Below are 26,411 nucleotides of genomic sequence, written 5' to 3' on the forward strand. Positions count from 1 at the left end.
GGCGCAGTGGTTGGGAGTCTGCCTGCCAATGCAGGGGACACGGGTTCGAGCCCTGGTCTGGGAGGATCCCACATGCCGCGGAGCAACTGGGCCCGTGAGCCACAACTACTGAGCCTGCGCGTCTGGAGCTTGTGCTCCACAACAAGAGAGGCCGCGATAGTGAGGGGCCCGCGCACCGCGATGAAGAGTGGCCCCCACTCGCCGCAACTAGAGAAAGACCTCGCACAGAAATGAAGACCCAACACAGCCAAAAATAAATAAATAAATAATAAAAATAAAGGAATTCCTTTAAAAAAAAAAAAATAGATGAACGAGGGTTGTCAAGTATAGCTGTTTACCTAGACCCACCCAGGGTCTGCTCACTTTCATACAAGGATGATTTTTAAGAGAAACAACAGGATTAAAGATAACGTGTAAAATGATGGGGTTAAAGATGCCGTGTCAATATGGCAATGCTGACTCGTAAGTGGGTTACGAAACTGGCTTAAGAGTTTGGCACTGGAAAAACAGCTCATGTCTGTGGGAAGCAGGCATTTAGATAAGTCTCCTTGAATTTGGTAAATGTGTTTATCTAAAAATAGACAGAGGCTGCCTTTCCTCCTTGCTTTTTTATTGCAACATGTAAAATATTACTGAGAGGAGGGTTATGAGTTGAGGAAGAAAATGTTTGAAAAAAAAAATGCGTGATTTTATCCCAGAAAGTAATAATCCTAACAGTCTGTCTGAAATGCTTCCAAATGAACTCTGAAGGAAAACATTTATGAGTTGGATTGTGGTATTAGGTTGCAACATTCTAATTTACTGAGACTTTATTTTCTTTTTAAAAAAATCCTACAAAAAAATAAGACTGAACTATCAAGTGCTAAGTCTGCCTTATGAAAATTGTTTTCTATGTGTTATTAGCATCCTGTGGCTGTAAGCCTCACCCCTTTCCCCCTACCATTGCTTGATGCTTCGCTAGTTGCATTTCATGTCACTGGATGAAAGGCATTTCACTTTATCCTTGTTGTGGCCACACTTACAGTATGTGTGCTGTCCAGTCAGTTGCTAAAAGTCTTGGAGAAAAGTTTGTTTCTTTAGGACCAGTCTCATTTATAAGTGGCTGACTACTGGGAATGATTTCACAGTCTCCAAAAGAGTCTGGTATTGAGGCCGAAAAGTCGGCCTCTGTATACCGGTGCTGAATCAAATCTCGGAGACAGAGTTCTGGGTGAAGTAGAAAAGAATAGCTTTATTGCTTTGACAGGCAAAGGGGGACACAGTGGGCTAGTGCCCCTCAAAACTGTGTGTCCCAATCCAGGGGGATTTGGTGAGGAGTTTTCTAGCAGTGGTTCAAGGGCGGGGTTGCTGATAAGGATCAGGGTGTGTGCTGGGACTGTAGTCCTTTAACCTGGCCTCAGGTGGTCTTCTGGTGAGCTTCTGTGATTCTCAAGGTTATCAAACTGTGACCTTCTCTCTGGGACATCTTCCATTTGTTGGGGGTTTTAGTTCTGTGGAAGAGCTCAAAGATATTGTCATGTGTATCCCTTGAGGCAGAACCAGGACCCTGCCCCAAGGCTGCACTATTGTTTCTTGGCTGCTCCCCACCTTGTCCCTGCATCCCCTCCCTTCACTGATCAACAACTGTTTGAACCTGCCCTTTGGAACTCAGGGAAGGTCATGGAGGCTGAAGTCTATTCCCTACAAACAAGAAACAGGGACACAGAAAGGCTTCTGTGCCCAGGAGCCCCACAGGGTCCTGCTCGGTTTTAGTATCCCACAAGACACTACTCCCACATCCATCCTGATAGAGAAAATCCTATGATTAAAAACTTGAGGGACTTTAAAAGTTTGCTAAGTGTTATGGACTGAATTGTATCCCCCCATCCCCCAAAATTTGATGTTGTAGTCTTCATCTCTGGGACCTCAGAATGTGACTCTATTTAGACAAACGATCTTTAAAGAGGTAAGGTAAATGAGGTCGTTAGGGTGGGACCTAATTTCATCTGGCTGGTGTCCTGTAAGAAGAGGAAATTTGGACACAGACACACACAGAAGGAAGACCAGGTGCAGACACAGAAAGAAGATGGCCATCTACAAGCCAAGGAGAGAGGCCTCGGAAGAAACCAACCCTGCCCACATCTTGAACTTGAACTGGCAGCCTCCAGAAATGTGAGGAAATAATTTCTGTTGTTTGGGCCACCCAGTGTGTGGTACTTTGTTATGGCAGCCCTGGAAAACTGATACAGTAAGATACAAATTTATAGAGTTGCAAGGGAGGGAGCAGAGGAAGAAAAGAAGGTGTGGGCAGTGGTTCCCTATCCTGGGGACCCTCGTTCAGCAACTTGTGATTGAACACCCATCATGAGCCAAGTCCTGTCCCAGACGCCAAGGATTCAACAGTGAGCAAACCAACACATTCCCTGCCCTTCAAGCATTGATAGCCTATCAGTCAACTCTCCAAGAGGGCTTGTTAAAGATGCAGGCCAGCACCCACTGAATCTGAGTCCCTGGGTGCGACCTACTTCCCCTGCATCATTTATATCTGATGGGAATAAGTATATTAGATCCTTTTCTGCTGCACATTTGAGAAGAGGAAATAGTATAAGCTTCTGCAGCTGGTGTAGAGGAGCTGTCAGGGACAGAAAGAAAAGGAAGCCGGAGATGAGAGGGGCCGAGCATCCCCCAAAATGAGCTTCAGTTACATCACAATTTAGCCTGAAGGCTGGCCAGACCCCACGCTTTCTGTTGTACCCTCACGCTCTCATGAATTTCTATTAGGGCTGGTAGTTTTTAGGAAACTGGCTATTACTAATATCATCCCAGGAAAATGCCAGCAAGAAAATACAAGATGATGGCCATACATAGAAAGAAGAGCGTCACAGGAACAGTGTTTGCAGATAAGAAGTACTAAAGAGGATTTTGCTGCTGGGTTGGTTATTCTGAAAATCTCTCCCCCTCGTCTCTTAGGAAGCTCTAGGCATGTTACCTGAGTCATCGCCTTAAGGCACAGGGCTAGGTCTGGTGCAAAGCATTAGAGCATGTGGATCTCAGCATTGGAGTTTCTTTCGGGTCCCTCTCACCTCCATTTAGTGGGTGGGGTTAAGAAATAACATATATTGACTGCTTAGAGTTCTTCACAGTTTGCAAATCGCCTTCATAACAATCCTGAGCAGTGGGAAGCTAAGGTTCAGAGACGTAAGTGGTATATCCAAGGTGACAGAGCTGAAACTGATGGGTGAAGAAACGAGAATATGGGCCCCCTGACTCCCAGTTTGGTGCTGTTTCTATCAAGCTGGCTGCTGGTTCTCTTAGTCTAGCAGTTTGGCATTTAAATGCCCAGTGAATACAGAACGAAGGTCAAGGGTTCTGCTTTTCGAGAATGAGTGCACCACCTTGAGTGGAGCCTCCCGTGATCCCAGGAGAGGAAGTCCAGGTTTATTTAAAAGAGCATCATCGTCTCAACTTCCATGTCTATTCTTTTTTAAAAATTTATTTTATTGACGTATAGTTGATTTACAATGTTGTATTAATTTCTACTGTACAGCAAAGTGATTCAATTTTATATATATATATATACACACACACACATTCTTTTTCATATTCTTTTCCATTATGGTTTATCACAGGATATTGAATATAGTTCCCTGTGCTATACAGTAGGACCTTGTTTATCCATCCTCTATATACTAGTTTGCATCTGCTTATCCCAAACTCCCAATCCATCCCTCCCCCACCCCCCTCCCCCTTGGCAGCCACAGGTCTGTTCTCTATGTCTGTGGTTCTGTTTCTGTTTCGTAGATAAGTTCATTTGTGTCGTATTTTAGCTTCCACCTATAAGTGATATCATACGGTACTCATCTTTCTCTTTCTGTCCAGGTCTATTCTTATTCTACACAAGAATAAGATAATTTGTTGGACTTAAGTAGAGTTCGAAGATAGTGGCCAGGCAGAGAAAGGAGGGAAAGAGTTCGTATACCAAGGTGTGTGGCTGTGAGGAAATTGGTTTATTCATTCATTCATTCTCATTCATTCATTCAACAAGCATTTACTAGCCACCTCCAGTGCCAGCCACTGCTTGGGACACTAGAGTTCCATATGAGCAAAATTAAATCCATTGCTTGCCCTCCACTAATAAAGTGTCCAGTCTCGAGGGGTGAAAGATGCATTTATCAAATAACCACAAAAAAATGTGTCATTTCAATCTGAGAGAAGTGTTTTTAGAGGAAGGACAACAGTCAGGAAAGGCTTCCTGAGGAAGTGACATTTGAACTGGGCTCCTAAGTGGGAAGTGAACTCCCAGGAAGATGTCCAGGATGTGCAAAGACAGAAGGGATGCTTCAAGCAAATTACACTCAACTTTGAAATCGTACATTCATCAATTAAAAATGACTTATATGAGGAACACGCCCCAGGAGCTCAGAAGTAAAGGAGAGGTTCTAAGTACAGGGGAACTAACTCCCACTCACCAGCGCCCACCCACCCATAAAAGGAGCCATGGCCAGCCAGAGAGTTTTAACTGTACACTTACAACTAAGATCAAGGATAAATGATATCCTGTCATATTTACTGTTTCCTTGGGTTTCAGAAAGAAGCCAGCTTCTACAATTGAATGTTTGGAAGGTAGTTAGTTCGGATTTAAACTGTCAGACTTATGGTTTCTGGCCTAGCATGTAAAAAGCTTGGAAGTCGCCACTCCATCCAAGCAAGTAGAAAGCTGAACACGCTGAAAAATCAACCACTCTTCTTAGATCCACACGAGCGGTGAGATCCCAGGGCAATCTGCTGCCTCCACATTGGAGAGACAGACAGGCACGTGCAGAGACTCACAGCTTCTCAGAGCAGCAACTCCACGGGAACCAGAGTGGGGCAGGGAAACCCGGACTCTACTGGTGAATTGCAGGAGGCTCAGTGTGGACAACTCTGAAAGTTAAACCCCTCCAGGGATCCAGTCATGAGGGGTGCAGGTAGGGGTACACTTTCGTTAGGCTTTTCTCCTGGATCTCTACCAGGTTCTCCCAGGGAACATCAAAGAACAATTTCCTAGTACTTCTGGCAAGGGGAGGGGAGAAGAAATCAACTTGAAACACACCAGAGCACTCGTTCATCTTAAGGTCTACCCTCAGGAGAAGCTAGTCATCCAGAGCCTGACCTGCTGGAGTAGGAAAAAGAGTCTAACCTGGGGGAAGGGAAATACCCAACCTCAACCCACTCTAGCCATCCCGTCTCAACGAAGAAGCACGTGTGAAGGTCACAGTCCAGAAGCATAGGCTCGCTAAAAGACTGAGACCTAATCACACCCCATAAAACACTCCTCCCCTCCCAATTCCTCACCAACATCTACTGCCATATTAACTAAAGGCCTATTTACAGCAGTTCCTTTTACCCAGTGTATCATGCCCAGCTATCAAAAAAAAAAAAAATGACAAAACATACTAAAAAGCAATGTACATAGTTGAAAGAGACAGAGCAAGCATCAGAACCAGATTAAGATATGGCAGGAACATTGGAATTATCAGACCGGGAATTTAAAACAACTATGATGAATATGCTAAGGCCTCTACTGGATAAAGTATTTAAGAATAGAAGCATGTAAGAAAGGGAGGTTAATGTAAGAAGAGAGATGGAAATTCTAAGAAAGAACCAAAAAAGAAATGATAGAGATAAACAATATTGTAACAGAAATTAAGAACTGTCTTTGATGGTTTATTAGTAAACTGGATAAGACTGAGGAAAGAATCTCTGAGTTTGAGGATATCTCGATAGAAACCTCTAAAACTGTTAAGCAAAGAGACAAAAAGACTGAAAAAAAAAAAAAGAATGGAATAGTCAAGAATTGTGGGACAGCTATAAAAGGTATCACGTATGTGTAGTGGTAATACCAGAAGAGGAAGAAAGAGAGAAAGAAACAGAAGAAATATTTGAAAGAGTAATGACTGAGGATTTCCCCAAATTCATGTCAGTCACCAAACCACAGATCTAGGAAGCTCAGAGAACATCAAGAAAGATAAATGCCCCCCAAAACTACACATTGGCATATCACTTTCAAACTACAAAAAAATCAAACATAAAGAAAAAACTCCTGAAAGAAGCTGGGGCAAGAAAGCATCTTATCTATAGAGGAGCAAAGATAAAAATTACATGTGACTTCTTCCCAGAAACCATGCAAGCAAGAAGAGAGTAGAGTGAAATATTTAAAGCGTTGAGAGAAAAAAACCCCACCAACCTAGAATTCTTTACCCTATGAAATTATCCTTCAAAATCGAAGGAGAAACAAACACTTTCTCAAACAAAAATTTAGGAACTTATTGACAATAGGCCTGCCTTGCAAGAAATGCTAAAAAGAAGTTCTTTAGAGAGAAGGAAAATGATATAGGTCAGAAACTCAGATCTACCTAAAGAGAGAAAGAGTACTTAGGAAGGAAAAAGTGAGGGTAAAGTTAAAACTTTTATTTTTCTTGTCCTTAATCTAACATGTAAGAGTTAGATGGGATCTCTTGAGAAGTGTGTACAATGGCCCCCAAACTGTCTGCCTGAAAGATGGGAGGCTGGATGCTTACCCAACGGTTCTCATCCCTCAAACAGCAGTTGAAGGTGGCCCTGAGGCTCTTTATCCCAGGCTGCACTGGGATCACTGCTACACTCACCTGGTTCAGTGCATTATTCTTACCTAGGACACTTTAATGGCTTTTGACCTCAAGTTTCTTTTCTATTACAGCTCATTCTAGCCATTGCTAAAGACTGAAGTACTTAAAGTGTCATTTTTCAAGATAAGACATATTATCTTTTTCTGTTAGTTTCCTAATAAAGTACCAATTATTTGACATGCTATTCAAGGCCCTTTATTATCTGGCCCAAATCTTACTTTTGTTGACTCTCTCCATTTTTGCTCCCATCACTTTGGACCAAATCACTTCCAAAATTGCCTTTTCATATTTTTAAGTTTTTGTTCATGCTCTGTTCCTCTTCTGGAATGCCTTCTCCATATCACCACTTAACAATCATACCTATATCTTAAGATTCTACTTAACCAATACTTCCCCCACGAAGCTTTGAACACCTTAGCCGGAAGTACTTTCTCTTTTAAACTCATTCATTATAGTATTTTAACCTTCTTAACACTCTTCTCACATGCTATCTTGTATTAGTTAATTGTTGGATACTTTGTCTCCATGACTGCATTGTTTCTTAAGGGCACGGATTATGTCAAAATAGTATAAATGTGTCATTTATAACTAATATCTAATGATTGCCACTAGGTGCTATTCACAATGCTAACTGCTTTATATATATTTTCTAACTTAACATCCACAACACCTCTTTATTATTTATTTATGTAATTTTCATTGGAGTAGAGTTGCTTTACAATGTTGTATTCGTTTCTGCTGTACAGCAAAGTGAATCAGCTATACGAACACATATATCCCCAATTTTTTGGGTTTCCTTCCCTATTTAGTGCTCACCAAAGAGCACTGAGTAGAGTTCCCTGTGCTATACAGTAGGTTCTCATTAGTTCTCTATTTTTCACATGGTAGCGCAACACCCCTCTAAAGGGGGAACTATTAATAGGCAGTGTTATATCCATTTTACCAATGACGACTAGAGCTTGAGGAAGTTCAGTAACTTGTCAGGGTTACACAGTCAGCCAATATCACAGCTAGAATTTAAACTCAGGCACATGAGAGCAGGGTCTTTGTCAAATTCAGTCAAAACCTAGAAGAGCGCCAGGCACATGAAAGGCACCCGGTAAGTATCTGTTGAGTAAGTTAATAAATTGTATTTCCAAAGCACAGTCTTCTTGAATATCATATAATCAGTAAATATGCTACTATTATCATCTTTAAAAAATGGAGAAAATTGGTAGTTGTTCTCAACATTAGCTGAATAATATTAATGTTGCCCAAATACCTGTTGTTGACAAGTGAAATGCGAAAATGCTAACTTACAAAATATAGGTTGAAAAATAAAAATGTAATTTGTTGATTTCAAGTAATAAACATGGTTTGAAATGTAATATAGTGTATGGGAATATGGCAATCTATAGAATTCAGTGCTTTGCAAGTCTTATCTTGACAACCTAGCAGCCATGAGTGCACCTAGTATCCAGATCTTGGTTTCCAAATACAATCCTTCAATAAAAGGAACTAGAGCCCTTTGAAGAATGGTTGATTCCAGGGCTGCGGCAGGGCAAATACAAAATGAGCTTGCAGTATCTTGCGGTGTCAGAAAGTAAGGAATATGCTCATAAAAGGATAGGGAATGGTGAAAAAACACAGGAACCAAATGGCAGGAATTCCCAATGGCCAAATATAGGACAATTTAAGCAACAAAGATAAATAAATACAGTAATGGATTATAGCCCATAAAATAAAACATACACAAGTCCACAAATATATAAAAAATAGAATAAATAAGTAAACAGGTAGAAGAGACATCTTTTTCTTATATTAGAACTGAAATTAATAAGTGTAGAAGGAATGACGGAAATAGAAAATCACAATGACGCAGTAATAATGGTTGTAGGCGAGAATCACCAATGGGTGCTAAGATTAGTGGGCAAAAGTATGATGAGAAATAGGATATTTACATAGTGTTGTGGTATCTCTCCAAAGATAATTATTATGCAAAGGGGAAAGTAGTAACTTTACAGTGGGAAACCCGGCTGATAGACATCACTGCAAGCAAGTGATCAGAGTGTAGAAGGACAACAGACATCATCTTCTGCTGTGATACACTGGGAAGGGCATAGCATTTGTGTGGCACTTTTGCCAAAAATACATAACCTCAATCTAATCATGAGCAAACATCAGGCAAACCTAAATTCAGAGACATTCTTCAAAATGTCTCACCATACTCTTCAAAAGTGTCAAAGTGGTGACAGCACAGAAGGATCAAGTGGTCGCAGATTGGAGGAGACTGAGGAGCTATGACAGCAAATGCAGTGTGGGATCCTGGGTGGGATTCTGGACTAGAAAAAGAGCACTAGTGGAACAAATGGGGAAATTCTATTAGAATTTCTAATAGGTCTATAGATTAGTCAATAGCCAATTTACTATGGCTATACAAGATGTTAATATTAAGAGAGACTGGGTGAAGGGTTTACAGGACTCTCTGTACTAACTTTTCAACTTCTCTGCCAGTTAAAAATTATTTTCAAGAAAAAGTTAAGGAGAAATCTTGTATGGTTTTATTAAATCCTGTTTTTTTTCAAAGATAGAGCCTTAATAATCTACCCAATATTACAGAAATCTGGGAGGCAGTAAGTCTAGATCTTGGATTATAGGATCAGAGTTTAGAGTTTTAAAAGCCCCTTGGAGGGCTTCCCTGGTGGCGCAGTGGTTGAGAATCTGCCTGCCAATGCAGGGGACACGGGTTCGAGCCCTGGTCTGGGAAGATCCCACATGCCGCGGAGCAACTAGTCCCGTGAGCCACAACTACTGAGCCTGCGCGTCTGGAGCCTGTGCTCCGCAACAAGAGAGGCCGCGATAGTGAGAGGCCCGCGCACCGCGATGAAGAGTGGCCCCCGCTTGCCGCAACTAGAGAAAGCCCTCATAGAAACGAAGACCCAACATAGCCAAAAATATATAAATTAATTAATTAAAAGAAAAAAAAAACAACTTTAAAAAAAAAGCCCCTTGGAGAAGCATTCCGTACATCCACATCACTTTCAGGTGAGGAAAGCAAGGCCCAGGGAGGCTGAGTTACTAAAGTTTTGGTTCTAGAACTCAAGTCTTTGATCTATGCATTCATTTTTACTTCTACTTTACAACACTGCTGGATTCAAGTCCAAGAACTCTTTCAGTTGATTTAATTCATTCAATTTAATCTAACTTCATAAGATATTTTTACAAGAAATATAATATTCTAATGTCTAATGTGTTTATAATGAAATTATGAAAATCTTGCTCAAGAAGAACAATGTTTTGCTTTTCATAAAACCTTGAGTAGCACTTTGAGAAGTAAAAATAAACTTTGACCGTAAGATTTGAACTTAATTCAACTAAACTTCAAATCAGTTTCAAGGAGCTCAGGGTTTGATTAAAATGCATTATTCTCTTTGGTTAAAGCCACCCTTTGATTTCTTCTTGCATGTAGGTTCCCTCTTGCTTGGTTGTTTGCTTATACACACACACACACACACAGAGCACATTCATTAAAACATGATAGGTCACTTTATGTCATTTGGTATAATTGTCTGAGATGGCTTCATGATATAATCATCGCCTAATAGGGGCCATAGCAAGACAATGATAGTCTTGGCATTCAGCCCATGTTTTCCTCCAGTTTTTATTGCCTGTTAGGATTTCTATTCCTCAACAAAACCTGCACTTACCCCCTTCCACCCTGAAATGTCTGGGCTATGCATTTAACAGATGGCCTTGTTATACAATCAACTTAATGGGATTAGACTAGATCATTGCATTTTAGAGATTCTTCCTTATCACAGCTGTTTCTTCTCTGAAATGCTATCACTCAAATAATGCATGCAAGATACTCCTCTGGTCAACCCTAGTTTTCCAAAAAGCACCAATACAGAAACCTGAACACATCTGTATTTTTTTCTTTTAGAAAAAGAGAATTTGGGTGCCAGAAATGAAAGTACTTATGCCTGCTATTTATGTATGTGTGTGACGACAATACTTACTGGAAAAAGTCTAAAAAATTACTGAGTGGTTAAGCTAGATGTTAGGAAAATTACTCCAAATATTATTTCTAGGGTAGAACCTCTGTGTCTCTAGAGCTGAAACTCCCCGTGTTGGTCCATTAAACTCTACTTTTCTCGGGTACGCGGGACCAAACTTCCAGAGTCATCTTCACCATCACCGCTCCCCACTCCTACCTCCTCCACGTTCCATTAGAGCCAGTCATTACCAAGCGTTGCCTATTTCCTATTTACATGATTTCCTCAGTTCCTTCCTCTTAGCTGCCATCATCATCACCCTCGTTTGGCCCCAGTTGATATGAAATGAAGTATCCTTAGATGGCTACGGGGCTGAGGGAAAACAGTATTTTCCATCTTTGGTACCCAGCAGATCACAGTAGTGAGATACGGAGGAAGTCCCTTATGCCTCATCTCCCACTTAGGGGCAGAAGTAGGATGGGGTGAGTGGTGGGATTACATCATAGCAGGGCAGCAACCTCATACGAGCAGAAGCTTCTAGTGAGGGTCCAGAAACAGGAATCTGATGGGTGGTTCTCAACCTGGCAGGTCCCAGTAGTTATGTTCTTATCCTCATATTCCCATTTGGCAGGGGCAGGGGAAGCAAAGGTAGTAGTGTAAATTAAGATTGGGGACCATGGACATTGAATAAGCAAAAGAAAATAATATCAACTAGTGTAATAATATCAACTAAGAAAAAGAATACCTCCAAAATATAGAGTCTCGTTTTAAGACTTGATTGAAGAGCTACCATTTATTAAACTGTGCTCTATACAATCTCATATTAAACCCTCACCTCATTTCATATTAGATAAACAATCTCATTTCATCATTATACCAACATATTATTATTTGAATTTACCGATAAGGAAATTGCAGTTCAGAAAGGTTAAGGAATTGTCTTACTCTTATACAGCTAGAAAGCAGTGGAGTCAAGTTTTAAACCTGCGCCATCCATCTCCAGAATCCTAGAATGCAGCTTTTCAACATCTTACGTGGCCCAGCATGTCTGGGAAGTAAAGTAGCTTTGATTCTGTTTATGTTAGTTGAACAGGTTTTCTTTCCTATTCTAAGCCATTTACAACATTTTGTAATAATCCTCTCCCAGCCTAGAAAGTGCTAGTACACACAGTCCAGTGAAGTCAGTATTATTTGCCCCATAATACCAGATAAGGAATTGGAAGCTCAGAGAAATCAATGAACGTGTCCACTGCCACACAGCTTATCAGTGACAGATGGGAATCTGAACCCGGGCAGTCTGATTTCCCTTCCCCTTCACAGCCACTCTGCCAGCTTTAATATGGTTATATTGATATTGGTTTGATGTTTCCCAAAAAGAAGTAGTGTGTCATCCAAATTTACCCTATGTACTCTCCTGCTGTGTGTGTACACACACACACACACACATACATATAAGTGTGAGTGTACATATGTACATAGGAGAGAGATTCAGAAATAATATTCCAAGGAATATGAACTATATTTATCTTCTATGCAGTGGCTGGCATGCTTTGGACTCTTAATTCTCAGGAGTAACACTGGCTATAATTGCAATAGTGTTAGCAATATAATTGGCCTCGTGCCTGCTTTTTGCCAGCATTCTTTTTTTTTGCTAAGACAAGCAGACTAAGTGTCTGGTCCTGCCCAAATACAGAACATCTGTAACTTGCAGAACAGATCATGTGACAAAGGGTAAACGTCCATCAAACCACCTCTGCATGTCTGTGCTTTTGATTATTTCAAGGTACTAAGTGGTCTGATTTCTAGTCAGTCTGGGGGGATGAAACAGCTGTAATCACAATTAATATATGTATCAAACATCACGGTCAACCTTAGTCTTTCTCCCCGTGAAAGGCAGCGGGCTTGTGTCAAGAACATGTAAAGAGTGCATCGTGCCGTCTAACGAATTGGGCAATGTGTGTGCCCCGCCATTATCATAGGTAGGTTTCACAGCAGCCTGCCCAGAAATAGGTCAGTGGCAGGCAGTGTGGACCGGAGGAAGCACCTACAATGAGGGAAAATTGTTCACCTCAGGAATGGGAAAAACAACCCCATCAAAAGCCATCACTTTGGATAAGCACACTTTTTCAGGTGTGTTCCACTCCATAACAACTCCGAGTGGTTGGACGCATTTCAATTCAGAATTTCAAATCTGTTATTGGCTTTTGCGTTTGTTTTCTCCTGAATTCTGCAGGTGACCAGGTAGATAAAGTGACAAGGTTTGAAATTTTGTTTCTGTTCTATTTAGAATGGAGGACCTGGAACAGGGCCACCGAGAGCCCACACCATGCCTGTGTGTGAATTTAAAGGTGCCTCTGCTTATCCCAAGGGAAGGGAACCACTTGGTAAGTGCACCTGCCCCCTACCTGCCCGTGGTGGGATACAACCTGTACATCATTGGCTGCAGCCCGGGTCACGAAATTAGCTCCGGTTCTGGAAGTATGTCAGGGGCTGTGCAGGTGCCTGTACATGGAGCTTACAGAGATTGCACATTTTCCTCAGCTAATTCATTTAATTAGGACCAAATAATTACAAAATTTCTAAAGTCCAACAATATTTTTTTCATGATGTACTTTTAAAATTTACAAGCATAATGTTCAGCAACCATGCTTGAATTTTTTCAAGCGTTACATTATTATATTCCAAAATAAGTCTTGCATTTAAAGACAAACATTACAATGCTCATACTTTGTTATAATTCTCTGTCTTTCTCACCTAGAATATTAACTCTGGGAAGGCAGTGACTGTGTCTACCTTGTCACAGCACAGTGTCTAGCACACAGTAAATACTACCACATATTTTTTAAATGAAGGGGGGGATTTCTTATTTTTCTTTTAGACCTTGAAACTAAAGGGACAAATATAAAATTTCTGATGAGCAGTTTAAAAATCATTTTTATTCCTTCATTTAAAAATAAATTTTTTTCTTTTCAAGTACTTTCTTCACTTCTTGCTACAATGCTTGTTTCCTAGGGCCATTTTGTTTAGTTTGATAGGGGAGTCATAATGGGTACCTCTTGGGATACCTGCACAATCCACAAGTCAACTCCGACTTTCTTTGGAAAACGTCACTCACCCTTTGCGTCGGAGCCTATGAGCTTTCCTTCCCTGGGACTTAGGACTGAGATAAATTATATACAGTCTCTTTGTGAGCGAGTACAACTGCAAGGTGCAAGTGCTGGTGCTGAAACAGCACCGTGTGCTCAGAGAAATACAGTCTGCTGGCAGAGAAAAGCAGATGCGTAGAGAGAGAGACCAGAAAAAGAAAGAAAGTCCTGACAGTCTTAGATGCCGGTCACTCCCTTCCAAGGTCTGGCAGAATCCCTGTCCTTAGGTTCCCTTGAGTTACTTCTGTAGCCTTAATGTAAATAGTAGCTCCTTTTATGGCTTAAGCCAGGTTAAGTGGGTCAATTCCTAACAAATGTGATAATATATTTTAAATGAAAAGTAAGTGAGGCATTGTTTTCAGTGCAAAGATAACTTCCAGGAAATGTAGAGCAGTGCAAGAAAAATTGAATAGTTTCAGTGGGGCTTCCTTAACATCGCCAGGTGAGGCAACAGCAGGTGGTATGCCCTAGCATCACCACACAGAGGCAATCTGGAGAGAAGAGCTTCAGGTTGGTTTGATGGCCGGGCGAAGAATAAATGAAATGCCAGAGCTCAGCTAATAGGTTCTTGCCAAAAGAGAACTTCGCACATCTGTCTGCTGTGAGCATGGGAACCAGGCAAAAGGACTCTAGGGCAGTGTTTCTCGAAGTAGGGTCCTGGGTAAAAATACAAACCCCTGAACCCCATTCCAAACCTGGGAAATCAAAATATCTGAGGGGGTGCCATGCATTCAGCCCTTATTAAAAGGTACAATGGGCAACTGGTATGCACACGGTCTCAGAGCTTTCTACTCAGGATGTGGTGTGAAGACCAGCAGGGATGGTGTCACCAGGGAACTTCCTGGAAATGAGGGGTCTTTCCCACCCACCTGACCTACAGAATCATGATCTGCATTTGAACAAGATGACCAGGTGATCGAGATGTTCATTAAAGTGGGGGAAACCTTGCTCGAGATCATTAGTTCCCTGCTTGGTTGTACACTGGAACGACCCAGGTCACTTAAACACATTACTGTGGTCTGAGTTTTACCCCCCAGAGAGTCTGAATTAACTGGTCTGGAGGGTGACCTGAGGATAAGCACTTTTAAAAGTTCCCCTAAATGATTGTAATGTGTAGCCAAGATTGAGAACCATTGCTTAACAGGGATGACTAGATACCTCCTAGAAGAAGGCATTCAATTTGTTGAATGGATTTTGAAACTCACGGACGGGACCATAGTCTGAAGACAGATTTCTTTTGACTTGAAGGAGCAGGACCCAAGAGGGAAAGAAAATTGTATTTCTTTTTAAGTTCCAGAAAGAGCTGGTTTGGAAAATCATAAGAGAGACCACAGAGGAGGAGAACTCAGAGTTTACAAAATGAACTATGGAGTCTAGAAAGCATGCCACCCAGTAACCTTTGGGGGAAAAGAGGGCTTTTGCTACTTCTTAAGAAAAACCCAAGAAGACTGCAACCCTCTTAGGTGCTGGAGTAACAGATGCCTAGGTGGAAAATTAGCAATGGCTAAAGGAATAATCTAGGATAAGCCTAAAGGCAATCTCAGAGACCTGAAGACCCCAGCCTGCGAGTCCCAACCGTGGCACAGAAGCATTTGCTGAGAGTGAACCAGAAGAGGCCAAAATAGAACAAGGAGGACGCAGGACACGTGGAACTTTTGAGCAGAGTGGCCATTACGCAGACCATTGCATTAATCACTGAAGCTTGAGCAACATGTCAAAGACCATGAGAGACTGAGCTATCCTTCAGCCAGAGGCCAACAAATACAGATGACGTGCTTGATCCAGGCACCCCTTTCTCCGTCCCTGGACAAAAGGCCCCCCCTTTGCTACTCCATTCCTTGGGAGAGTTGCTGCAGAGGGAGGAAAGAGAGAGTCTTGAATCCAAATGAATACTTACCCAAGTGACATTAAATCTGAATCTAGAAGTGACTGCAAGATTGAGGTTTTCCACCATAGGAGAAATGGAGGCTTGAGAGCTAAATGGGATTCGCTTATAGAAAAATGAGGAAAGTTCCATGTCTAATTCCTGAATTATGCCTGCAAATTTCAAATCTGCTACACTAGCTAGTAGGATCTAGTCACCTGCCCATAAGGCAGTTTTCCTCGCATTAAGTCCCTGGGACTTGGTATCAAGATAAAAAGGCTTCTTTGAATGGCATTCTTTTTGCAAGAAAATGAGGATGAGGGGAAATGTTACACGATCATGAAGCACAGGATATCTATATCTGAGAGGCAGAACTGGGACCAGAACTCAGGCCTACTATCTAAGATGTACTGATGAACTCTGAAAGCCTCAAGGCCATCTTGAGGTTAAGAAATCAACTAAGCGTCATTAATGGTCCTGTCTTAGTAAAGAGCATTTACTTTACAGACAGATGGATACACTGCATTAACGTCATTCATTACTGTAAAGTGAATCAGCCTCAGTGGATAAAGTTATTGACTAGTGAATGGCCTCAAATGGCCATTTTCTGATTGTTAAGAAGGGATGAAAAAGATGTAGTTAAGAGATGACCAATTACTGACATTGTACTTACTTTCTCTGTTCTCTGTCTCACTCCTTTACCCCCCTCCCTGGAGGGAATATTCTTTGAGAGAAAAGTTGTTTCATGTTTCTCTCCTTCCTGGCCCTTACTTAGAAGACTTCAAAGGAAATCACTGGACTTGACTATGTGACTGATACATCCTATATTTCCCTCACCTTGTGGAAGGCACGGCCATTCTCTGTCAGTTCCCTGGTACTAAGGGAAGACTATGAAGGGCATAAGGAATAGCAATAACTTTCTAAAATAACTGTTTCTCAGGACTTCCCTGGTGGCACAGTGGTTGGGAATCCATCTGCCAACGCAGGGGACACGGGTACGATCCCTGGTCCGGGAAGATCCCACATGCCGCGGAGCAACTAAGCCCGTGTGCCACAACTACTGAGCCTGCGCTCTACAGCCTGCGAGCCACAACTACTGAGCCCACGCGCCACAACTACTGAAGGCCACGTGCCTAGAGCCTGTGCTCTGCAACAAGAGAAGCCACCGCAATGAGAAGCCCGTGCACCACAACGAAGAGTAGCCCCTGCTCGCCTCAACTAGAGAAAGCCCGTGCAGCAACGAAGACCCAACGCAGCCAAAAATTTAAAAAATAAATTTAAAAAGTAAAATAAAATAACTGTTTCTCTAAAATTGTGACCCAGGAATTGAATTTCATTAATCATCCTGACATAGTTTGGGAAGAAGTCACATAGGGGATCTAATTTTTGGATTATTTAAAAGTGAATATATTATGTATGAGACTCCCCTCCCCAAAAGAAAACCTAACCAATCATTGATTAGGCTAGTATAATATAACCTAAGAAAATGAATTTCACTAGATGCTCTTGCAATTGCCACAAGGAGGACCCATTCATATACAATATAATTCTAAATCCGCTTTGAGCCCACTACAACATCTATGTTAGTGCCATTGAAAATTCCTGGCAAATTTATAAGAATATGTTGCAGTACCCTTTCTGCCTAATCCTGGAGGGGAAGAGAAAGTCAAAGGATTGAAATTAGTGATGTATATTTAGGCAGTCAGCTTACTGGAATGCTGCCCCAAACCAGCAAATGCTCTACACATGGAAAATACTCAATTAGGGGAGGGGTGATGGAAAGAGACAAGGTCTCAATAAATGGTTGAAGCTGTCAGTGAACTATTAATGATTTCTAACTATTTCTTGAAACCATCTTAAAATAACCAACATAAAAGGGAAAATTGAACCATAAAACCAAGAAGTCATGTGTTGTCTGCTAACAACCCCGATTATTGAAACAATCCTTTAAGACAAATCTATATTTCCATACAGCGTACATAAAACATGAATTATCTCACTGGGCTGTATGGATCTCCACTGAATCCTCACTGTGAATTAAGCAATCAAGAATTGGTAATGATCTGTATCACGAACCAGTTCTTTTTGCTTTGCTTTAAAAGTCATTCTATCTTCGGAAAACCCCCAAACGTGGCTGGAAAATATTTATGTTCCAAAACCATGAGCTTATGACAGAAATGCTGAGGTTCATAAGTCAATTCATAGGAGCTGTGAGCTCAACAGGGAATTATGGGGTTAAAATTAATTGCTCCGAAAAGTTATCTGATGCAGGCTGTCATTGTCAGTGGAGACCAGATTACTGAGGAGTTTCAAATTACAAACTTTGGTTGCAAAGTTGATAAGTTTTATGTCCAATGTAGTTTTTTAAAAGCCATCTTGCTTTTTTAACTTCGTCTCTTGACAGGAAAAGGAGTGTTTGTTTTGTCTGTCTTCAGAGTTGACGTTAATTGCTGTCATAATTGCTGTCATGAAAGTTGCTTTGGAATGGTACCCAAAGAACCCGTGTGATGGGCAAGCTTGGCCTTAACCTGTGCAAGAGAACTGCTTAAACACGATGCATCGTCCAGAGAATAGCTCTTTCTAGGAAGCAGACTCTGTTGTAGGAAAAGAAAGAAGAACTTGGACTTCCCTGGTGGTCCAGTGGCTGAAACTCCACGCTCCCAATGCAGGGGGCCCAGGTTCGATCCCTGGTCAGGGAACTAGATCCCACATGCTGCAACCAAGAGCTCACATGCCGCAACTAAATATCCTGCGTGCCGCAACTAAAGATCCTGCGTGCCGCAACTAAGACTCGGTGCAGCCAGATAAATAAATAAATATTTAAAAAAAAAAAAAAAAAAAAGAAAGAAGAACTTACCTGGGTAATCATTCTTGTCTATGTCAGAATCTCCTCTTAAAGTAAAGCCGAATCCAGAAGGGACAGCCTGTGAGGCCCACACTCCTTGCAGAATTTGGGAAGCCTTGGCGTTTAAGCCATTCTTGTTCCCGTTGTAAATGAGCACTTTGCCTCTTTGGTCCTTGCCTGCAAAGGGCGCACCAATGGCAATGTCTACAAACAGAGACACACAATTTTTAAATGAGGAAGAGTATTTTAAAAGAGAATTAAGTACAATCGAAGAGCAGTACCAAACGGCCCAAAGGGCTTCTTAAGGTTTCCATGAAAATCTGTAGTACTGCAACAAGAGGAAATTATTTGTTGTCTTTCATCCATCCAAGAAATATTTATCGAGTGCCTATTATGTGTTGGGCACAGTGGGTTCAACGGCGAACCAGACACTGCTTTTCAAAAGTTTATATTGTAGTGCAGGGAATAGACAATTTGAATAAAGAAATAATCAAGAAAAGATAGAAAGTGACAAATGCTATGCAGAGAATCTTAAAAATATTGATGTGATGGAGAGTGATTGGATTGTTATTTTAGATGAAGTGGTCAGACAAGGTGTCTCTAAGGCTGATCTTGAAACTGAAATCTGGGGACAAGATGGAACTGACTATGTGGAATCAGAGGGAAGAGCATTCCAGGCAGAAGGAATGACTGTGCAAAGGCCCAAGGATGCAAGGAGCTTGGCCCACCTGAAGAGCAGCCAGAAGGTGATCTACGTGGGAGCTTAGTGAGTAATAGGGTAGAGCTGGGTCAGATTAATGGGCTGGGTAGACCAGATGAGGCACCTCTGCAGAGTACTTAAGAGTTTCTTGTTAAAAGAAATAAACAACCTCTTTCACAAATATTATATCCTTGAATGATTACATCATCCCAGGATATAGGCAAGACCTGTTTCATAGTTGAGGACTCTGGGAAACCGAGAGAGAACCCTATCGCCTGTCTCCCTGTTAAACATAGCACTGAATGAAAACTACCTTCCATATATTGTGTTCACCAGGATTGCTCTAAACAATACACCTAACTACTTAGGTTTACATGAAAAAGAGCACCAATAACACAGCAACATAACAGCCCAAGCTGCGGACGACGGTATGTGTCCTCATTTTGTCTTTCATCCATTTGTATTTGTTCCTAAGTAAGTCTGATAAGACTGAATGAATTGTAAACTGATTTTCACTACATAACAAGGATCATAAATCCACTTTCATTTAACAGGTAAGGATAAACTGTCAAAAAACTCAGATCATTGTGGAAAATAAAGATATTGCCATACGGTAGGTGGAAAGGGGTACTTTCTTCACATCCTCTGAGTCAGTGAATTTATATCTGTCCCCTGGTTACATCACATTTTGGCATCATTTTAAGGACACCAAGGCTCAGAGAGGCACAACCCCTTTTAGGTTGTTAGAAATGTTTCTCTTAGCTCTTAGAAGTATCATTAAGGGTTTGAGAGAAAAGACAAATAGAAGAGATGATGAAAAAGATGACGACACAGATAATTTAGCATTATTTATTTCATTTGGTGCTCAGGAATAGGGCAGTTTTTGAAAGCAACAAATCAGTTAAAGATGAACTTTTCTCTTTTTTAAAAAGTTTCCCTGGAACCATGAGCCTTTAGTATGCATTTATGTCTTATGGTACTTTAAAAGTTACTAACTATACATTGCTGAGACGTGTTTTTTCAAGGAAATCATAAAAGTACGTGACTACTTGCCGAAGGTATTAATGAATACTTTGATTTGATGGGAATACTCCCTAGGCTATTTTGTTGGAGCAAATTCTTGTTACTCCCTGGAACTTCAAGAAACCCACTCTACCTTGGTTCTTAACTTAAAGGTCCTGAAAATGTATGCAAAATTTTGTGTGAGCTGGCATGTTTTTCTGAGGAGAGGGTACTTAGAAGGCATTCATAAATTCCTAACTTAAAGAACCACAAACCTAAACTAAGAATTTAACACTGCTTAACAGTGCACATTGAGAGTGCCTTTAAGCTGAAGTTGAGAGATCAATTAAAATTCAGCATAACCTGTACGTAAGCCATATGAGTTACTCAGAAGGCAATACACTTGCTAATATATCAACATGTATTTATTTGTTTTGACTCTGTACATATAGTACGTTCTCTAACTCTCTTCAAGTCATAAATCTGTATGTCAATTTTAAAAAGAATTGCTGTTTTGTGTAGAGCTGTCATATGACACCCTAAATCAACATGAGAAAATTTCCATGTAACATCTATATTAGCCCAAACTAAAGTTTAAATTGCCTTGAGATTTTGGATAGTTTATTAAAGACCAATCAGAAGAACTGTACCACACACACCACCATGAGGTCTCTTGTTTCCGTCATGCAACAGTAACATGAAATTGTGGCACATAAGTAATTTCCATGCATTGGTGTAAATTACCATTGTATCCATCTTGGTTCAGGTCTCCTAAATGTGCCAAAGCACTACCGAATCTCCCGAAAATGTCAGTGCCTGCGAGGATCTGCGGATTTCTGAAGGCCAGCACGTTCACTTGCAAATACAGGTAAACTTGCCCTACTTCTCTGGGGTTGCTCTCAAATTCACGTTCCATAAAGAGAGGTGCCCCGATCAATATGTCATCCATTCTGCAGGGAACAACGAAAGAGGTCAACACAGACATGAGATGATGTTGGGTAGATTTCTAATCAACTAGATTAGTACATTTCCACTGGTATATTTCCTTTTCCAAGGGATATTTTACAGTTGTCATATTTCTTTCATTGCTTTTGTTATGTCTACAGAATAGAATGCTGTAAGAAAATAAGAGTTGTTAAATTATCACACTGAACTTTTTAGCTATGCTAAAAATTACTACTTTAAGAAAACCACAGCTATTTCACCCTTTTCAGCTCTTTGGTGCATTTCCAGAAAATGTACTTACACAAGTAAAATGTATCAGAAAGACCTAAATAGGTTTTTCTAAACATGGATGAGAATTTGTCTACAATTTAGTTAACTATACATTTATATTATGAAGTTTTCTTGCAGTAATAAGGTTTAAAATAAAGTCTGTCCTCCTCTTTTCTCTTGTTGCCTCCATTCAAATAAAACAGAGGCCAGAGAAGGTTCTCATACTGGCTAGAAAGCTAGAAAACAAAATTTTCCTCCCAAATGCAAATTTATAGTTTTTCTTTGTAGGTGAAGATATTATAGCAGGAAACCAGTAGATAATTTTTCAGGCTGAAAAAATTTCAAGAAAGAGATAGCAATTGGATTGCTACACACTTAGGTAAAACGTTTTCTTAAAAATGTTCCAAATGGGGACATCCCTGGCGGTCCAGTGGTTAAGACTTCGCATTCCAATGCAGGGGGTGAGGGTTCGATCCTTGGTCGGGGAGCTAAGATCCCACATGCCTCATGGCCAAAAAACCAAAACATAAAACAGAAACAATATTGTAACAAATTCAATAAAGACTTTAAAAATGGTCCGCATCAAAAAAACAAAAAAAATCTTAAAAAAATGTTCCAAATGCATTTACTTGCCGTGCTTCTGTGCTCTATCTAGGCCAAGAGTAAGGCAGGGATTGGGGCTGCGCCAGGCCTCAGGCTTTGCCGTGGAGGAACTTGGTTGCCTCTCTTTCTGTTATTATTACTGTCAGTATGAAGAGACATTTGTTAAACACCTAATTGTGTGTGTTGCTGCCTTGTAGTTCAAAGACGTCTAAAACCACTGGTTCTCTAGTGCAGAGACTGAGTAGGGCCATCTTCTCATTCTCAACAGAAGGAACAAAGCCATAAAATTGGTCCCTGAGGGACATGGGACTGACACATTACCTCACTACGTTTCTCACTGCCAACACTGTGGAGTTCCAGAAATGCAAAATTATTCGACCTATGATTGTGAAAGATTAGCACATCCATGGGATCTTTGGATTCTTGGACTATTGTGACAATGTTGATTTATTTTCGTAGAAATAGATTTCCCTAGATATTTAAGTGTAAGGCTTCTAAAATGTTCTAAACGCCAAAAACGGAGAAAGACATTTGTTCTTAATTTATAATTGTGTTCTCATAAAGCTGAGAGACAATAACTGTCTTGGATTCAATTGATTCAATGTGCCTTGTGCAATATTTTGCATTTAGTGTCAATAATATTTTATGTCAGCAGTACCACTTAAGAGTCACAGTATATATTATTGTTTAGGCTGGTGTTTTTAAATCTTGATTTGCAACTCATTAGTGGATTGTGAAATCAATTTATTGGGTCTTGACAAGCAATTATAAAAAATGAAATAGAATACAATAGAAAATATGAGTCAATGCATTACACATACTAAGGGTGAATACTGTTCCATGAAACCTTTTGTTTCAGTTGTGTGTGTGTAGTGGGTTGCAATGTCAAATGTATTTCTGATTACGATCCCACAGGGCCAAAAACTCATTGAAAAACCACTGCGGTAGGCCATGCGTGCTATTAGGCTATTTCAAAATTTACTTGTCATATCCTTTTTTAGAATATACCCAATTCAAGTTTAAAGTTTTAAAAATATTTATTAGTAAAGACGTTCTTTACTGAGCTTCCGAAAAAGTAGTTGTGTAACAGACTGGGTGCCATTCTAAGAATATAATATATATAAAGTATATCATATTTTATACGTATACATGTAATCTCAAGAAAGAACAATGATGAAGCAATATTTATGATAAGGTTTTCACTAAAAACCATCTTTTCTGTTTGTGTCATGTTGGTAGTTTGGATGAGATCTAAGTTATTATGTAAAGGCATTTTATAAAAGTAGGATATACACACTAAATCTCATCTTATCTGAAATGTCTAATATTTGAGCACAGTTTTCTTTACATCTCTATGTAGCATTCACACAGGTTTTATTTGCGTCCTTTTTTATGTCTAAAAAAGTATTATGTCCACTCTAATAATACAATGCAAGGTGCAGGTTCTCATTCTTTCACATGTTCTTTGAGACAAAACATTATAAATATTTCCCTGAAGAGCAAAGCATAAATAGAGTGATAAACAGAGAGGGGGGGATGAGGGAACTCATCAGTGAGAATATTCATTATGAAGAATCTGAATTCAAGTTTTCTACAGCCAAATGGTGTTTAATATGTTGATTTAACATAGACACGTCTCTGTTTCTTCTTTTTTCACAATAGTCCATAGTGCATGCTAATGCCTGTGACTGATTTGCAGAATGTAGTTATTAAGAGAATGCAGGTTAGGAGGCTGTATACTAGAATTGATATCTAATCAATATAATTGTTTTATGATAGGTGAGAACAAATATAGCCTATCATTTATGTTACAGAAATCAATTTGCAATTTCTTTATGTTTTAATTTTCTAGATTTTCTACTTAATTGAATCATAATGATTTCTCTTCTATGAGAGAACCCACTTGGAGTAAATCTAGCACCAAAACACAGTTACTCAAAGCTGCTTCCTTTCAAATAAATTTTCTCTAAAATGCTCTCAAGTTAACTAACTGCTAAGAATCTCTCTAAATTTAGTACCGTTTGGCCCTGCAGAGGCTAAAACAATCCAATGGATTAAACTGTAATTCTGTGAATTTCTCAAATAGTATGAATATTTTGTTTCAAAAAGCCATAAGAAAATTAAAAAACGGATTTGCTTGTTTAGGTTCAAGAGGAAAATACTATCTCCCTTTGCTGTTAAATTTGTCCAGAAATGCCTAACAGAGTTTACATTGAAAGATTTGGTAGTTCTGGCTATCTTAAGATAACTGAAGTTAATTTCACCAGCTTGTTTATATTTTACAAAATAAGTCACAGGCTTGACAAGATCAACCACCAACCAGCATGCATGTAACTGTTTGGTCTAAACTTTTGCAGTCCACTCGTAACACCTGGAGATTTTTTAAAATAAAAAAATATTGGGGAAATCCCCACCAGTTTATATATTTGGTCACATTACTTAACGACACTGTCTTTTTTTTTTTTTCCCTGATGGTGGGTTTTGGAGCATTTGTAGGGACTTTGCTTTTGTTGCACAGTGGATAGAGAGGATGACATACACTGTGAAAGAAACTTCACTAGGTAGTCTCGCGTACAATAGTACTTAGTTATCTCTCGGATGGAGAAAGGGAAGTCTGGTTCAGTTCCACAAAATGTGAGTCCTAACTTCTGAACCATGAATGATCAGCTAGACGACTGATGCTCTTAATCCTATTCTGAGGTCACTGTACAACATCCACTCAGGTCCAAGACTTGAAAGATTCAGGCTATTAAAAAAAAAAAAAAAAAAAAGGCTATTGGAAAATTAGAAATTGGGTAAAGAAAGGGAATTAAATCTCAATTCTAGTATGAAACTCTGCTGATTAATGCTCATTTATAATTCCTTAATCACTGATAAATGCTGGGAAAGCTAGAAAGGGCTTTGTGAATTTTTTAAAAATTGGAGTTATAGACTCTCTAAAATTATTTATGAGTTAAACTAATGACTTGGTCAAATGCAGCAGCCTAGTAGGGCTACTTTTAATATAATCAAACAAACTGGTTTTTCTTATATGCCATGATGCTGAAAACCATTCATAACTGAATTTTTTATCAGTCAGTTGTTTTTAGCATCATTAAAGACAATCTTAAAGTTCTTTGGGTGAAAATAACTGAAATTATGGTTTTATATTTTTATAAAGTGGAAGTATGAGCTTGTTTATAAAAATAATGGAAATTAATAAAATGCACACTTAATAAACAGATTCTTATCAATGAGCAAAACAGAGTAAACACTTAAACACATGTATATGCTATTCTTCTACCCCAACCCTTATTTAAGGTCATTGAAATCCATGTGTATTCTACGTGTGTATGTATATGTATATCTATATACATGTTATAGACAATATCTGTATGTTTTTACATGAATATGAGTACAGATAGGTCTATATGTGCATATATATGTGGAATCTATAAAGTGAAATTCACACAAGTAGAGAGTGGTGCTTACCAGGGGTGGAGAGACTGGGGAAATGCGGAGATATTAGTCAAAAAGTACAAAGTTGCATCTATGTAGGATGTATAATTTCTAGAGATCCAGTGTACAGCATAGTGGCTATAGTTAATAATACTACATTGTATACTGGAAATTTGCTAAAAGAGTAGATTTTAGGCGCTCTTACTGTACAGACACACCCCCCCCCCCCCACGGTAACTATGTGATGGATGGACCACCCAGTTGGATGGATACAGATGAATCACATAGATGGAGATGTTAATTAGATTGAATGTAGTGATCATCTCACTATGTATATGTATATCAAAACATGTCCACCTTAAATATACATAGTTTTTTACTTTAAAAATATTTTACAGGTTATTATTGGATTTCTTCAGTGACAAGTATACTAATTTATCTGTTTCCCAATTTTAAAAAGTAAGTGAGAGGCATGCCAGTCATTGTACTCACTTACTAGATTAAAAATTCTTAATTCTTACAGATTTTAAACCCTTGAAGACTGAAATTATATATATGCTTTCCTACTAGGTATTTTATAGAGCTTAGTAAAGAGTTCTCTGTATATAAGTGAACAAAAAATTTATAAGGTAAGTCAGCAAAAGTTCTGTGAACTAATCAAGACCTTCCCCTACTTAGTGTGTGCTCTTGGGCAATTCACTTAACTTTTGTGTCTCAGTTTCCTCATTGGTGAATTTTAGGTAGTTTCATTGGATTGTAGTACAGGTTGTCCTGTGCTATTAGACTTATTACACATAAAGGTACTTTGAGAGAAATAAAAACACTGTCTGCTAATCATTCATGATAAAGGTAAAATGTGATTGCTTAATAGCATGTTAAGTTCTACAATTGTTTCAATGGAGAATCAAGATTTCTGCATTTGAAACTGCTAACCAGCTGAGGTTTATATCCAGGAAAACTTTGAGATAGAGACTTTGTGTTTGCTGCAAATCCTATTC

The 26,411-nt window shown here is 39.6% G+C and overlaps 1 protein-coding gene across 2 annotated transcripts in view; it reads right to left on the reverse strand.

The window, feature by feature from the left end:
• ITGA8 (integrin subunit alpha 8) overlaps nucleotides 1–26,411 on the reverse strand; it is a 187,594-nt gene that overhangs the window by 108,613 nt on the left and 52,570 nt on the right. For both annotated transcript variants that reach the window (XM_068561963.1, XM_068561966.1), the window contains exons 12-13: nucleotides 20,902–21,107; nucleotides 18,468–18,659 (exon numbers count right to left, since the gene is read on the reverse strand). In XM_068561963.1, coding sequence (XP_068418064.1) covers nucleotides 18,468–18,659; nucleotides 20,902–21,107 — 398 coding nt within the window. The remainder of the gene's footprint in view (nucleotides 1–18,467; nucleotides 18,660–20,901; nucleotides 21,108–26,411) is intronic.

The sequence above is a fragment of the Eschrichtius robustus genome, chromosome 1, assembly GCF_028021215.1.
Source record: "Eschrichtius robustus isolate mEscRob2 chromosome 1, mEscRob2.pri, whole genome shotgun sequence".
NCBI lineage: Eukaryota > Metazoa > Chordata > Mammalia > Artiodactyla > Eschrichtiidae > Eschrichtius > Eschrichtius robustus.